The sequence below is a fragment of the Rhinolophus ferrumequinum genome, chromosome 13 (genome assembly GCF_004115265.2).
Source record: "Rhinolophus ferrumequinum isolate MPI-CBG mRhiFer1 chromosome 13, mRhiFer1_v1.p, whole genome shotgun sequence".
In the NCBI taxonomy this organism is placed as follows: domain Eukaryota; kingdom Metazoa; phylum Chordata; class Mammalia; order Chiroptera; family Rhinolophidae; genus Rhinolophus; species Rhinolophus ferrumequinum.
The window spans coordinates 46,265,052-46,280,129 of record NC_046296.1 but is presented as its reverse complement, the minus strand read 5'-3'; the positions used below and the strand labels follow the sequence as shown (position 1 = coordinate 46,280,129).

The 15,078-nt window shown below is 34.7% G+C and overlaps 1 protein-coding gene across 2 annotated transcripts in view; it reads right to left on the bottom strand.

The window, feature by feature from the left end:
- The window catches only part of HEATR5B (HEAT repeat containing 5B), a 73,445-nt gene that overhangs the window by 25,135 nt on the left and 33,232 nt on the right, over positions 1–15,078 (bottom strand). For both annotated transcript variants that reach the window (XM_033124344.1, XM_033124345.1), the window contains exons 20-24: positions 12,205–12,394; positions 10,375–10,544; positions 5,147–5,291; positions 3,572–3,811; positions 2,806–3,057 (exon numbers count right to left, since the gene is read on the bottom strand). In XM_033124344.1, coding sequence (XP_032980235.1) covers positions 2,806–3,057; positions 3,572–3,811; positions 5,147–5,291; positions 10,375–10,544; positions 12,205–12,394 — 997 coding nt within the window. The remainder of the gene's footprint in view (positions 1–2,805; positions 3,058–3,571; positions 3,812–5,146; positions 5,292–10,374; positions 10,545–12,204; positions 12,395–15,078) is intronic.

The window sequence follows — 15,078 nt, the reverse complement described above, 5'->3', positions numbered from 1 at the left end:
ACCGAAGGGAGGCAAAAACACACTGTCAGTAAAAACCAGGTATCAGAAACAATTGCCAGAATTTGAGAGAAAATTTCTAAAGCAGGAGGAACTGGATGAAAATGGGCTTATTCATATCATGCCAACCCAAAATTAATAAAAGGACCATTATTCCTCCTGCACTCTAGACCTAATTTACAAGGTTCAGGACTGTATCAATCTACTAACCAAAACTAGGCAATCTTCCTGGAATGAAAGTGCTGTTGCTTCTGTACATAATCTCTACCTCCAACCTTTCTCAAGTCAGAATCTTTATCTGTTTTTCAAATCCAAGGAGATGAACTCCTAAAGGGGAGTAGTGGGAAGGGGCCCTGAGCAGAAACTCCAAAATGGGGAGAGAATTAACAGGCTGTTTAGAGGTTTATTACATCTGGGAGTAGTAATTCCCTACAACTAAAAGACAGGAGATAGAAAGGAAGCTAAGGATGACACAGGAAGAGCCTAGATAACACATTCATTGGGTCTATAATTTTTCCCACACCTGCCATGACTGTTCATAGTAGCAGGCAGTGGGTGCTGGAAAGGATCCTGATTCCGTCAAGAAGAACAGAGCACGTTAAATACAGGAATCTAGGTTTGGGAGCTGTTACATCAGCTTACCATCCAGCTACCAATGTGAAGTCCCCAGTAAACAAAAACATGGGAAATACACCCAACCACACCACCCACACTGTGCGCAAATGCCAAATATGGAGAGCACTCTCCCCTTTCAATGATATATAAACAAATAAGCCTACGAAAAAAATACACCCAGGGAAAAGAAAGCTTCTGAAGAGTCAGAGAAAGAGCTAACAACCTCTGAAAACAATTTTCTATAAAAACCAGAATAAAATTTAGAAAATCATTTGTCATTTCAGTAGGATGCAAAAAAATTATGGCTGCTACGGAATAAGAAGGAAAAAAACCATAACAAGTAAAAAAGGATTCAGTATAATGGAGGTGAAAGACATACGGAAAAATTCAAGGAAAACTAAAAACACAAAAGAAAACTTAAGATCCACAATGGAAGCAGAAAAGAATAAAACATCAGTGATATAAAGAGAAAACTTGTGAGGATCTTTGAGAATGCAGGCAAAAGGACAAAATAATGAGAGAAAAAATTAAGAAATACAAAGAAAGGAAAGCCAATTTAAGGATCTTCACCAGTCCTTAAATATAGCATGCACACTTATGTTCTCACACCTTTACAAATTCTCTTACTTCCTTTGCTAAGAATAGACCAGAGTGGTAGGCAGAATAATGGTGTCAAAATATGTCCATTCCCTCATCCTTATAACCTGTGAGCATGTTACCTTACATGGCAAAAGACACTTTGCAGATGTGATTAACGTTATGGACCCCCAAATGGGGAGATTATCTTAAATTTTCCACGTGGGCCCAATTTAATCATGAGTCCTTAAAAGCAGAGCACCTTTTCTCGCTGCAATCCGAGAGAAGTAATGACAGAAAGATTCAACCTTTCTGGCACTGAAGATAAAGAAAGGGGGCCATAAGCCAAGGAATGCAAGTGGCCTATAGAAGTCGGAAAGAAGAGAAGAAGGATTCCCATAGAGCCCCCGGAAAGGATCGCAGCCCTGCCAATACCTTGAGTTTAGTCATGTAAGCCTCATGTTGGACTTTCTGACCAATGGAACTGTAAGTCGATAAATCTGTGTTGTTTTAAGGCACTAAGTTTGAGGTCATTTGTTATATAGCAGCAATAGACAACGAATCCAATCATCCTCTTCTACCTGTCTTTAAAACCTTTAAATTCTCTGTCTTTAAAACCTAGCTTCAGAATTACATCTTCTGTGAGGTCTTCCTTGGCTCTCCAGGAAAGGTTCCTTTTTCTATGTTCCCAAAGCACTCTACCATCCCACTACCAGGACATATAATTCTGTGAGTGATAAGCCTGCCTATCTGTCTTCTAGACTAGAAGTTCTTCAGGGCTATGGACGATGTTTTTTTCTTTGCATCCACAGTGTGTAGCAAAGAACAGGATTCAGTAAATATCTGACGGTTAAAGACACTGTGTTTATGACATACTGTGCTTCGTTGGTACCCTATATTCAGATTCACATTCTATACATGGTTTACTGTTTTACTTTTTTACTCCATTTGTGAGGTCTGCTGCCTCTTAAACAAAATAAAGTAAGCGGAAAAGCATCATTAATGTGTAGTTGATCTTCAGATATTTAAAAAAATGACAGGGGGATGAAGAGACTACAAAGTACAAGACAGTTTGTGGCTCTGCAGCTCTCTCAGCTTGTCTGGGTGACTTTATTTGTAAAATGATGATACTGAACCTCATAATCTCTTTGTAAGTTCTAGGGGATATGTGAAATAAAAAGCTTATAAAAGATTTAAAAAATGGTGAGGGGTTTCAGTAATAAACAGTTTTCACCTTTTCAAAAGTACCTAAAAGCATTTCTGAAATCTGCAAGTTTGAAATCTGCAAGTTTGAAATCTGCCGAGGCATTCATAAATTCTGACATTCTCCATGCTGGGGACCACAAAATTCACATTATGCACCTCAAAGCTTTGCCATCTCTGTAAAACAGAATGTTAACCTAAGAGTTTTAACACTGAAGTTAAAACTAGGACAATGTACTAAGGAAATATAAGCTACTGTCATCATATCCTTAGGGCAAATGATTTAGATAGGTAGATGGATGGATGGATCCATAGATAGGCAGACAGACAGACAGACAAAAATGTTACATAGCAGTAAAATATTTTAACCCTTAAAAATACTTTGGGGAAAAGAAGTATGAATTTTAAATTTACTTCTAGGGTTCCGTAGTTTAGCAGACCTTGCCAGGGCAAGATCAAAGTGAGCCGGGTCCACATTCTCACACAAATTGATTATTCGACACAGGCAATCAGCAGCAAATACGCGAGTGGCCCACCGAGGTGCCACAAAGGGCTTTGATTTATCGTCTTCGCCTAGTGTGCTAAACATGATATCATCATCCATCTCATCTTTCTTTTCCGATTCTTCATCTTTTCCACTACTTAACGGAGTTGCAGTACTCATATCTGTAACAAAAATAAAAGCATATTATATATAACAACCTCACATATAGCAAAAATGAGCTTTAGAAATAACATTAATGTTATTAGCAATAACATTAATGTTAGAAATAACATTAATGAAGATTTCTAATAAAAAGACGAAATTCTCACTTCTTTGAAAACAGTAGAACTTTGTTTTTTAGACCAATCAAAAACCAAGGAAAGGATAACATAAATGTATATTACACATTTTACTAGTTTTACATACTATGTTAACTACAGGGTAACCTGGAATTTTTATACATGAAAATTTAGTTTGAATTTGGTCATTTTCTAAAAAATAAGGTTAATTACATTGTAACATAATTTAGCTTTCAACATTTTTACAGGAATTTAGATTAAAATTAGTATTTTTAAATGTAAGGTAAATTTATATATGTCTATATATGTGTGTACAGATAGATAGATAGATATACATATTGGAAGTAAAATTAATTTTAATTATTTTGAGAACATACTTTAGATATTAAATACGTACCACTAGAAGCTGCCAGGACATCTTTACAAAGCATGAGCCAATGAGAAAGTTTTTCTACAGCCAGTGATGAAAGCATATGTCCCAAAGTATCATGAATATCAGAACATAATTTTCTATCTGTCTCTCGGTCTAGCATTCCAAAAAGAAGTCCCTCGAGACCCGTTTCTGTTATATTAACACCTTGGTGCCGGTAATGGATATCACTTCGAGAACTAACTCCAGGTGCAAAAGGACTGACATCTGAAAAGCAATTTTTACAAATGAACTTGTATGAGATTTTGTCGTATACTGTAGGTAACAATTGTGCTAAGGAAAAAGGCTTACATGTAAATTCACAATGGCAACAAAACCAGCTAGCTATATGTACAATTTATCTGTGGTCTCCAGTTTACATATCTTTAGGATTAGAATTTAATCTGACAATTAAAGGTAAAACCGTCATCTTCGAGACTGATTATTCTGAGGTATTTTCAAACAAATCTCCAGGGAATGCTCAATATAAATATTTGATTCTATCAAGTGTGGGAAAAAGACATTTTCTAAATAGATATAATCTAATAGACTGAAAAAATTTTTGCTGTATTTGTTGGAAGAACAAATTAAAACTTATTCAGTCTTATAGTTCTGATTTTTAAAAAATATATAAAGCCAGAACAAAAATTGTAAATGGATTGTATCCTAAAAGTTCACTTAAAAATGTGGAAAACGCTTTCCAAGAAACATACAATCAAAAAGTAATATTGTTATGAAAGAGTAGTAAAGTTTCTTGCTTTATCCAAAAATCTTTTCATTCTCATAAACAGCATAAGTAATAAAGCTGGCACCCCTAAGAATGAGTACAGTATGTTTGTTAATAGAACTCTTATTATACTACGCTAAAATTGAAGTCATTTTCTTGCTTCTTAGTACCCAAGCAACTTCTATGCATTAGAAAGCTCTTATAAGCAACAATTTTCTCTCACAATAGGGGAAATATCTCTGTCAACTAAGCTTTAAAAAAGTTCCCAAACCACCCTTCTCTATAACCTAGAAGACCAGCTATGAATTCAAGCTACACTTGAAACCCTCCAAAAAAGCAGAAAGACCTGAGAAAGCAAAGATCTACCTTTTGCTACCAAAACATCTACTGACATTTCATGGCTTATTGGTTACTTTGGCCTTACCTCTTAGAGGAAAAGGTTTATCACAAAAAGTTAACTACTGTCAAAGAATGGAAGCTTTCAGGTACCCCCAAAATAGATAATTTCTCTTTTCAGAAGTCTATTAGTGATACAAAGCAGTATCTCCCAAGTTAGTCATCCTTTATATAGTTAAATCATCCATCCTCAAGAGATAGCAGAAGTTTTCAGATACTACTTTTTTTTTTTTAAGATACAAAATTTTTTAAAAGGAAAAAATGTAAAATTACCAAGAAAACTACACTGGAATTTTTAAGATGATAACAGTATTACTTTATTTAAAAGAATAAGTAAATGGACCATATTTTAACACACAAAATATTATTTAGTAAGTAATACTCATTTGAAATGTTAAAATATTTAAATGAAAAGAATATTGACCAATAAAATAACTTACTAGCACCACTGCTTTCTTTGTCCCCTGCATTTTTTGCCAGGCTCATGGCATATTCGCATACTTCAGCTGCTTCTCTTTGTGCAAGCTGCCGGAGACATGCTACAGCTGCTCGTCGAAGTAACAAATGGGAACTACACAAGTGAACCTGGAAACCATAACATTTTTTAAAAGAAGTTGTAATCGTACTTGCTTAATGAATATATTTTAATACCTTACTTGTGCAGAAGCTCTTCATTTCACAGCCTCAGTTGTTTAAAAAAATATACCAAATAATGGCCTTTGGAAAAATAATACCACCAATAAAATATATAAAGAATGTTTGAGTAGGGAAAACAACTCTCCCAAGACCTGGGCACTAAAGATCATAAAATATGTTTAAATGAAAATCACGAAGATCTTTCGCATATCTTATTTTACACGTGGTCCTACTAAACTTTGTCATCTAAACTTTTTAAGTACCGAGATTAAGTAGTGAATGAAAAGTTAGGGGGCAGAGTGCACAGTAAACATTGAAAGCAAAGGGGGGTATTTATTAAAATTTTTAAAAATCAAGCAAACAAACACCTGAATAGAATTGCAAAACGGAGCCTTTTATTTCAAAAGTTCCTGAAAGAATTGACATAGTATAGTCTGATACATGAAGTAAAGTCTAAGACACAGTATAGCATAATGATTAAGGGCTCAGGCTCTGGTTGCCAGACTGGCTTTGAATCCTGGCTCTGTTATTCACTCCTGTGTGACCTTGGACTAGTTACCTAATCTCTCTGTGCCTTGTTTGCCAATATGTAAGATTGAGAAGGTAATTCTTCACAGGAATATAGTCAAAATGAAATAAGTTAATATATTTTATTTACAACAGTGGCTGACACATGGTAACCACTCAATAAATGTTAGCTATTATCATTATTACTATAAATCTGATTTATTAAGAAAATATTATCTTTCATGTACTGCTTTGAAGCACGGAAGTGAGTACTATATTTTAGAAAGAATCCTATCAAGAAATGATGAATGGCAGAATAATTATGTGGAATACATCACCCCTTCGCAATACTAGACAGTGTATTTTTATGTAATAAAAGTACAGCACTATTAATATATCATATTGTATATCTTATAGTAATATAGCTTTTGTAACTCAAGATATATTTTCATAAAATTCACAGAAATTTATACCAAGACTAAAAAAAATAAAATATAACTGAGGGGAAAAACATGACAGATTTTTTTTCAACAAAATGTTACTTCTCATCCTGAAAATAAACACATTTTGGAATTTTTAAATGTCCTATAATTAGAAAGCTTAAGAATGCCTGTGAGATGGGAAGAATAAGTCACTTGGTCTCTCAGAGTTTCTGCCTTTTTATCTGTACAATGGGAAGAGTGCCCACCCTGCCTATCTTACACAACTGTGGTAAGAATCAAATGACCAAATGTACATGAATTAGAACACCATAAAAATTTAATTAGTTAAATAGAACTGTAACTAAGAAAATACACTCAACAAATGTTGACTGGCAGAGCCAAAGTGAAAGTGAAAGTGAAAGAAATAAAACATTTTACAGTTTACAAAGTGTTTTCAAAAACTCTATTTCAATGTTTCTGAAGTGTATTTTTTTTCCATTTTAACGTCTCTAAAATTAGAGGTGAAAATTATAATCGGTGGTAACTTACAGTCACTGTAAACTAAGTAAAAGTAACGGTGTATTTGTTTGAAAACTTTCCACTGACACTTTCTGGTAAAATCCACAAAATATTAGGAATAAAACATATTAAATTTGATAAAAATATGTGGTTTCCTCATGCCCCTTCCTAGTCCCTTAGAGAAAACCATCTATACGTAGTGACATCGTCACTATAGTTTGGTTTAGTTATGGTTCTTGAACACCATATAAACACCATATAAAGTTTGGTTTAGTTATGGTTCTTGAACACCATATAAACGGAACCATGTAGTGTGTTCTCTTCTGTGTCTGGTTTCTTCTCATCAATATGTCTGTGAGAGTCATCCATGTGATTCCATGCAACAGCAGTTCATTAATTTTTATTGCTGTGCAATCGTCTATTAAATAATTAACAGAATTAAATAATTGTATTAAATAATTTATACACTCTGCTGACTGATGGACATTTAGGTTCTTATATGCATGCATTTCTGTCAGGTATTTACTTAACAGTGAAGTTAAGTTGCTAGATCATAGTGTATGCATATATTCCACTTTTATAGATTATGCCTAATTGTTTTCCAAAGACACTTCTTTTACTTATATTCCACAAACCTCAGGAACATTGTGCTGATTGGTCCGACATTAGACCTCAAACCTTCCTATAAAAACCCATTATTTTACACTTTATGTCATCTTGCTTCACGTACTTACATCCTGGACAACTGGACACCCCTGCTCTGTTACTGATGACTTGGCATTCAGCTCAAGTCTTTCTCTCACATCTACAATTATCCCAGATGACATAAATGGCTATGTGTGGAATAATTCTGTCAGGACAGGTCAATGAATAACTAGTCACATGGTACAAAAATCAGCTGCTTGCCAGGAGGGCAGTAACAATAATTCAGAGTGCTGGTTCTTCTTTCAAAACCACATTTTGAAAAGTTTTATCATCATACAAATTTTAATACTTTTTTATTATTTAATAAAGATGACCATGGTGAACAAAACATTTGCTGGGGAAAAGAAAAATCACACTTCATTTGTATTACACATGACCACTTCTGGTGACCATAATTGAGTAAAGCTGAAAATGAAATTTATAAAAATCGAATTTGATTTCAATAATTTGGATGAACCCATTTGTAGACTAATTTTCAGTGTTAAAAGATCTGGTAATGGAGACAGCACAGGGGACTTGTGTCCACATGGAAACAAGACACCCACTTGAATGACCTTTCTTCTCATCTTTATCCCGCCATGCCATCTCCTTCCCACCAGCTGCCTAAAATCTCACTACTTAGTCTTTTGGAAGAGGGTCAGGAAAGTACTCCAACATGCTTTGTAATAAAACCCTTGAGGTTCTACTGAGGAAATCAGTTTGGAGACATTATCTTGTGTTAACATACAGGAAACACATTGCTTTCCCTATTATTGATAAACTCCACTGAGATATAATGATGTTATTACTTTCCAGATCCTGTGAAATGTATTCTATCTCATAATGTCAACCTCCAATCTTTAAGGAGGAAGAAAAAAAAGGAGAGAGGAACCAGCCACCTCAGGGGTGTGTCCATCTTCATCACATTCATCAGTTGCCTATCTAAACCTGTATCATGTAACCAGCTCACCTTGCTCAAGAGATGCCATCTGTGGCCTCAGAGCTTGGGCATCAGACCACCACTTTTGCAGGATGCTACATATCCTGTTGCAGAATGTAATCTATTGTATACTCTTAGTTTTCTTTGTGGATGTTTTTTGAAAACAATTTGAAAACAAGTTTTCTTTGTGGATGTTTTTTGAAAACAATTTGAAAACAATCTGGTTTCTGTCCTGTGACACACTTAAACTCCTTGACGATCTGGGACTAATGCAGTTCCCTCTGGTATGTGGTGAAACAGGAGCAAATTTTGTTGAGTAAAGTTAAATATACCACACGAGATGTAATATCTTGGTCTTTCAGTTCCTTCACCACATCGTGGATGACCTTCTCTTCCTTTTCCTCAACAAGATCTGCCCATGGTTACCTCTGCCTTTCTTTCCCCCTATATATAAGCCTCCTCCTGTCTTAACCTTCCTCCCTTGCCCAAATGAGATATCATAATTCATCATTTCAGCACTGTCTTGTTAACATCCTCACCTCTGTCATCCTGCTGTCATTTAAGTTAATCTGTTTGGCCAAAGCCCAACTATGAATGTATCAAACCATCTGGTTGCTCAATGCCTGCACCCAATTTGTGTACTGGTGCTGGAGAAAAAAAAATCGCACAAGGGGAACTGGTACCATCATAAATCACACAATGGAGCCGAAGAGGGCCACTGACCTCTACTGAACCCTCAGGACTACCACAGAATCTTCTGTTTCTCCACTTACTCTCATCTCCCACATCCCATTCTCCTCAAACTTCTGACCCTTTCTTTGCTCCCTCATTCACGGAACTTGATCTCCCCTTTTACTTGATTAAGAAAGCAAAAGTCATTAGATAACTCCCTCAACTTCCAGCCACCAAATCTACAAACCCACCTATATCTACGCTCACCCTGTCCTCCTTTCTTTATGTCGCACTGGAACAGATATCCCCTTACTTGTGCCCTGGAAACTCTATTCCATTAGAAACCTTGGATGATTAATTATTTCCTTTCTGCCCTATACCTTTAACTCTCCCACACTACTGGCTCTATCTGATCAGCCCTTTAACTTCTCACTACTACTGGAGAAAAAGAGTCTCTCCTAACCCCATTAGCCACTTAACCTACTGTCAAACTTCTGGAAAGAAGTTTCTGTTTATATTCCATCTTTAACCTAACATACTTGGGCTTCCATTTGTACTATTTCACCAAATGACTAACCATTTCCTTAAATGTATCACACTCCTTCCTGTCTCGGGGCCTGTCACATATTTTTCCCCTCTGCCTAAAAATAAATGGTATCTACTCCAATACCATGCTCTTCCCCAAACTAACTCCTATTTATCCTGCAGATCACACCTTAAACGTCAGAATTTTTAGGGAGATATTTTCTGAATGCCTGGATTATGGAGACTTCCCTATTAAATGCTCTGCTGTAGCCTTTTCGAGCACTTACCTTATTTGTAAATACTTACTGTTGACCATGTTCCCTTGAAACTATAAACTTCATTATGACAGAGGCTTCATCCTTTCTCATCCACAAATGCATCCCCTACACTCTGCATGGCGCCTGACATAAGGCAGGCTCTCAATAAATATTTTTTGAGTGTACAAACTAACAAATGTGATGATAATAACAGATACTGAGAAGTTATCAATCAAACTGTAGGGAATAAAATTCTGAGTGGGAAAGACTAAAAATATGATGCATTCTTAACCAAGAAATAAGTGGTTGATCAAAATATTTCTTAAGATGTAAAAAAGAAAATCAGTGAATAAAATAAATATTCAAAAAATGACTACTGAAACTAAAACCCTACAAGTCACCATCCAAGAAACTTCCATTTTCTGTTTTGGTCTAGTTTGATCTTTTGCGAAAACAAATTTGGGGCTCCCTAAATAAATCAACAAATGAAACAGCTTTATACTTACACAAAGGCTAGGAACAAGACTAGACAGATTGACATGCCGTGGTGCAAACATGTGAAGCTGCTGAAGGCAAGATATGGCAGCTGCCTGAACGAGAGAATCTGAATGGTCCTGGGTAATTGCACAACCCACCAAACAAGAAGAACGAATGGTGGAAGTTGTTGCTCCATTTCCTATTAGTAAAATAAAAAAAAAAAAAATAAATGCAAAATACGATTATTTTATTATCACCAAAAATATTCCTAGAAAACAACTAATTTCTAAACAACCCCTCCTTCTGATTACTATTCCAATTATTTCAAAAACAGTCTACAAAGTCCACAGAAATGATTTCAAAACATGACTATATGTGGATGACAATAATGCATCTCTTTAGATTTAGCTACGTTTATATTTATTCCCTGATAAACTATGTTGTCTTTTAAACCCATCATTGTTTTATCTGAAAAAGCCAGAAGAGTCCTTATTCCCTGGTTCTTTGTTCAACTAACATTATCATCTCTGTTATATAACTTTAAGTCCCATTTTCCTAGTAAAATTAATCGCAACTTTTACAGAGATAGGAAAAATAAATGGTAGTATTACATAGTGTGTATATAAAAATGTCTTAACTGCCAAACATAAGTGATTTAAAATTTTTACCAATGTAAAATAATTTTATACATATATATATGTATATATATATAAAGACCAAACAAAGAAACACAGAGTTACATAAGAGTTACATTCTAATTTGAAATATGCAGTGCTTCATCATCATCACATCATAAAGCACTTGGTAAACATCTATACTTAATCAGAAGTGTATATTTATTCTCTCCATATCTTTAGAGTATTCACTGGAAGAAAAGACTATCAACTTTCTCAAAGAGGACACTGAGTCCAGGAGAGAAACATGTCTGAATAACATATTTTTCAATTCCTAGCACTCTTTCTTAAGATCTTTTCTGTTTTCACTTCTTTCCTTTTAAAAATATCTGTCCATAGAGGTTAAGAATGCAAGAAGAAGACATTGATCTGGCTCATGTTTGACTCCAACCACTCACTGGCTCCATATATAAACTTAGATAGTTCTTAACCTCTCTCAGCCTCAGTGTTTCATCTGTAAAATGGAGAGCTATCGCTATCTCAGGATTGTTGTCAGAATTAAATGAGATCATGTTTAGAAAAAGTTTGACCCACTGAAAGCATTTAATAAATACTGAAATAAATTCTGAAAGCAGCTTATACATTAAAAATAAATTCACAGTAATTTGCTGCCTTGAGTGTTTCATTTAACCATTAGAATTATTTCAGTGGAACTGAGTGGTAATATGGATCTTAGGATCATAAATCTGCCACTCAGTAAAGTTACTTATGTTGCCCGAGCTTGCTTCCTCAGGGAAAAAATCAGATAATATTATCTACCTATGGCCATGTTTTTTGAAACTATGTTCTTGATCCTTAGAGTTAAAAAAAAAAAAAAGTGAAGCCAAAGTCCATGAAGACAAATGGATGGTACTCCAGGCCAAAGGATTTCCACTTTTATCTTTATCTTCATGGGGCTCCAAGTAAAATTTCATTTAGAAATGTTTTCTCTGCTCAAAATTTCAAAAAATACTGTCAGTCACAGGTTTGCTGTGGGTATTACATAAAATAGCACATATGAAAAGTAGAGTGATTCCAGGCCTTTGGTAAATCGCAAGTATTCAGTACATAATAATAATAATAATAATAATAATAATAATAATAATTACTATTATTAGATTTCTTTAAGCCATATGATGATGACATTCAGGAAACTGAAAGAGAGTAATTTGTCTAGTTCCTCTAATTTAAGATGGACTTACTTACCTTGTAGTTCAGGGCCAACAGTAGTGATTATAGCACCCAAGCATCTACCCAAACACTGATGAACTTCAGTATGTGAAGGTGGAACTGTCAACAGCAAGGTAAGAACTAGAGATAATGTTGGTTCCACATATCCACGATACATTGGGCCACTAGAATCCACTATCAAAGCAAGTGAATGAAGAGACCATGTCTGGAATAAAATACGATTTTATTTTAATTGTAAGAAATAGAGTATATACATTAATTTTTAAGTTAAATTTTAGTAAAAACTATCATCGTACTTTTTAATCAATGATCTGGAAATACTTAAACACATGTTCCTTAAGAAATAAAAAGTAGTACATAAGCTACTAATAGCCAATAACCAAAGCAACTGACGTGCAAATTCTATGTTTAAAGTTTCTCTGCAGTGTGGCTTTGAGTGTCAGAAATAAAATTTCAATGATGAACTAATTTTCTTCTACTATAATGTATATATATTTCACACTTCCAAAAGACAATGACTTATATAATAAGTGTCTGATTTAGTGGATGTTTATGGACATCAAATGCATCTTTCTTGGGCCAGCCCGGTGGCTCAAGTGGTTGGAGCTCCGTGCTCCTAAAGCCAAAGGCTGCCAGTTTGATTCCCACACGGGCCAGTGCCAGAGGACTCAGGTGGTTGGAGCGTGGGCTCTCAACCACAAGGTTGCCGGTTCGACTCCCGCAAGGGATACTGGGCTGTGCCCCCTGCAACTAACAATGGCAACTGGACCTGGAGCTGAGCTTGAAACACAACTAAGATTGAAAGGACAACAACTTGACTTGGAAAAAGTCCTGGAAGTACACACTGTTCCCCAATAAAGTCCTGTTCCCCTTCCCACCCCCTGAAAAAAATGCAACTTTCTTGCCTACATTGTTGGAGTTTTGCTAAAGAAACTTGCCTGAAATAAAACAATGACCATGACAATGTCCTGAACTCAGATATATTTCTAGAGCCACGACTCTCACACAACAGCTCTTCAAGTGCATGGAACCATTTTAGGCCCCTATTATGTTTACTAAGCACAAAGTAATCTTACTGGCTAATAGTATTTACAATACTAACCCCAGAATAATATACTATTATCAGCACAGGCCTCAGAAAATAAAAACTGCCCACATCTAGCTGTAGAAGAACTTTTCTTATATTTCTGCCGTTAGTAGCTCTGAAGGAGAGCTGTACTACTGGGCTGAGGAAAAGGTGGTCTCAACAGAGAGATTTCCCAACTTACCAACATAGCAGAAAAAGAAATCCATACCTTAACTTCTACCACCTGTCAATCTACTCCAATCCTAGAGAATTTAGCAACCTGACTTGGACAGGTTATGTACAAAAAGCACACCTACAGAAAGGAGTTAGCAAAAAGTAATAGGAATATAGTATCTCAAGGGAAGAAGACCAGAGCACATATTCTGGAGAAAACAAAATTAATAGAAGAAACAAAAGAGGAATTTAGTAAAACTATAATAAGGATTTTTAAGACAATATAATTAAAGCATAAAGGAGATTCTAGAATTGTTTTAAAAAAAAAATCCACCCAAGATTTATATTAAAAGTTCAGTAGAAAACTGAAAAAAAAAGAATAGTTATTGCTAAAATCTGAAATCATCATCTTGAAGATCAAGATGGAAGAAATATATATCAGATAGAGTGAAAATACAAAAAAAAAAAAAAAAAACCAAAAGGAAAAAGACAAAAGACTTCATATATGAGTAATAGGAGTTCCAGAAAAAGCAAAAGATAAACTTCTGCAGAATTTGATGAAATTTCCAAGCTTTAAGGATAGAGAGAAAAATTCTTACATGCTGCCAACTCAAAACATAAGGTTACAGACATAGAAACATATTTCAGGTAAGTTTTTTGGCAAAAGCAATGAAAGATGGGGAATAAAAATAGCTGTTATATCCATAAGCCCCCATTAATTCAGAATTTTGTTACATAAGCCATTGTCTTTTGGAAATGAGAAATATATGCATCCATATATAAAAGAAGAAAATGAATTCACTTAAGTTTTATTTCTGTATGCTCAAAGGCAGACTGCAGAGAAACTTTAAATAGTATTTGCACCTCAGTTGCATTGATTATTGGCTTATGTTACCTTTTATTTTTAAAGAACTTATTTGGAAGTTTTTATAGATAACTGATTAAAAATTGAGATGTTAGTATTTACTGAAATTTAATTTTTAAAAAAACCAAGCAACCATTAGTCTCCTTTGTGCAACATCAGAAGACAGAAGTACTGAAACATTTATGAATAATGAAAGAAAAGGACTGTGTGCCAGGAATATTATTCAAATGTGAAGGCAAAAAAAGCCACTTTTTAGATATACAAGGATTACAAAAGTAAAGCATACCACTCAGGATCCGTCCTAAAATAATTATTGGTGAAGGAAGTTTTTCAAAGAACAAAAATCTTAAGATAGGAGTTGAGGATACAAAAAAGAAAACACTATTGAACAGTAAAGTCTCTAGTAATTATAGTTAAATACATGTAGACAATAATGCAACTGTGAAGTATGATTTTTGAATTAGGATTCTCAAAACAGAAGAAACATAGGGAAAACTTAAGAATATTGTGCTATTCTGTAAAGATATAAACTAAAATACTAGCTTTGAGGGAATGTAATTGATTCAAATTACTATAGTAAAATGTTCCTCACATAAAAACCATGTAGGGCGGTCACTTAGAGAAGTTTAAAGAAATTAAAGCGAAAAAGGACTGAGAAAATGGTGAAGATAAAAGAAAGATCACTAGCACCTACTCTTTGACATCAAAGATGAAAGCAGCAACTTCTTGGGTAAAATAGTTTTATAATTTTGCTTTTTTTCTTCCAGACTAGAGTGAAAACAGG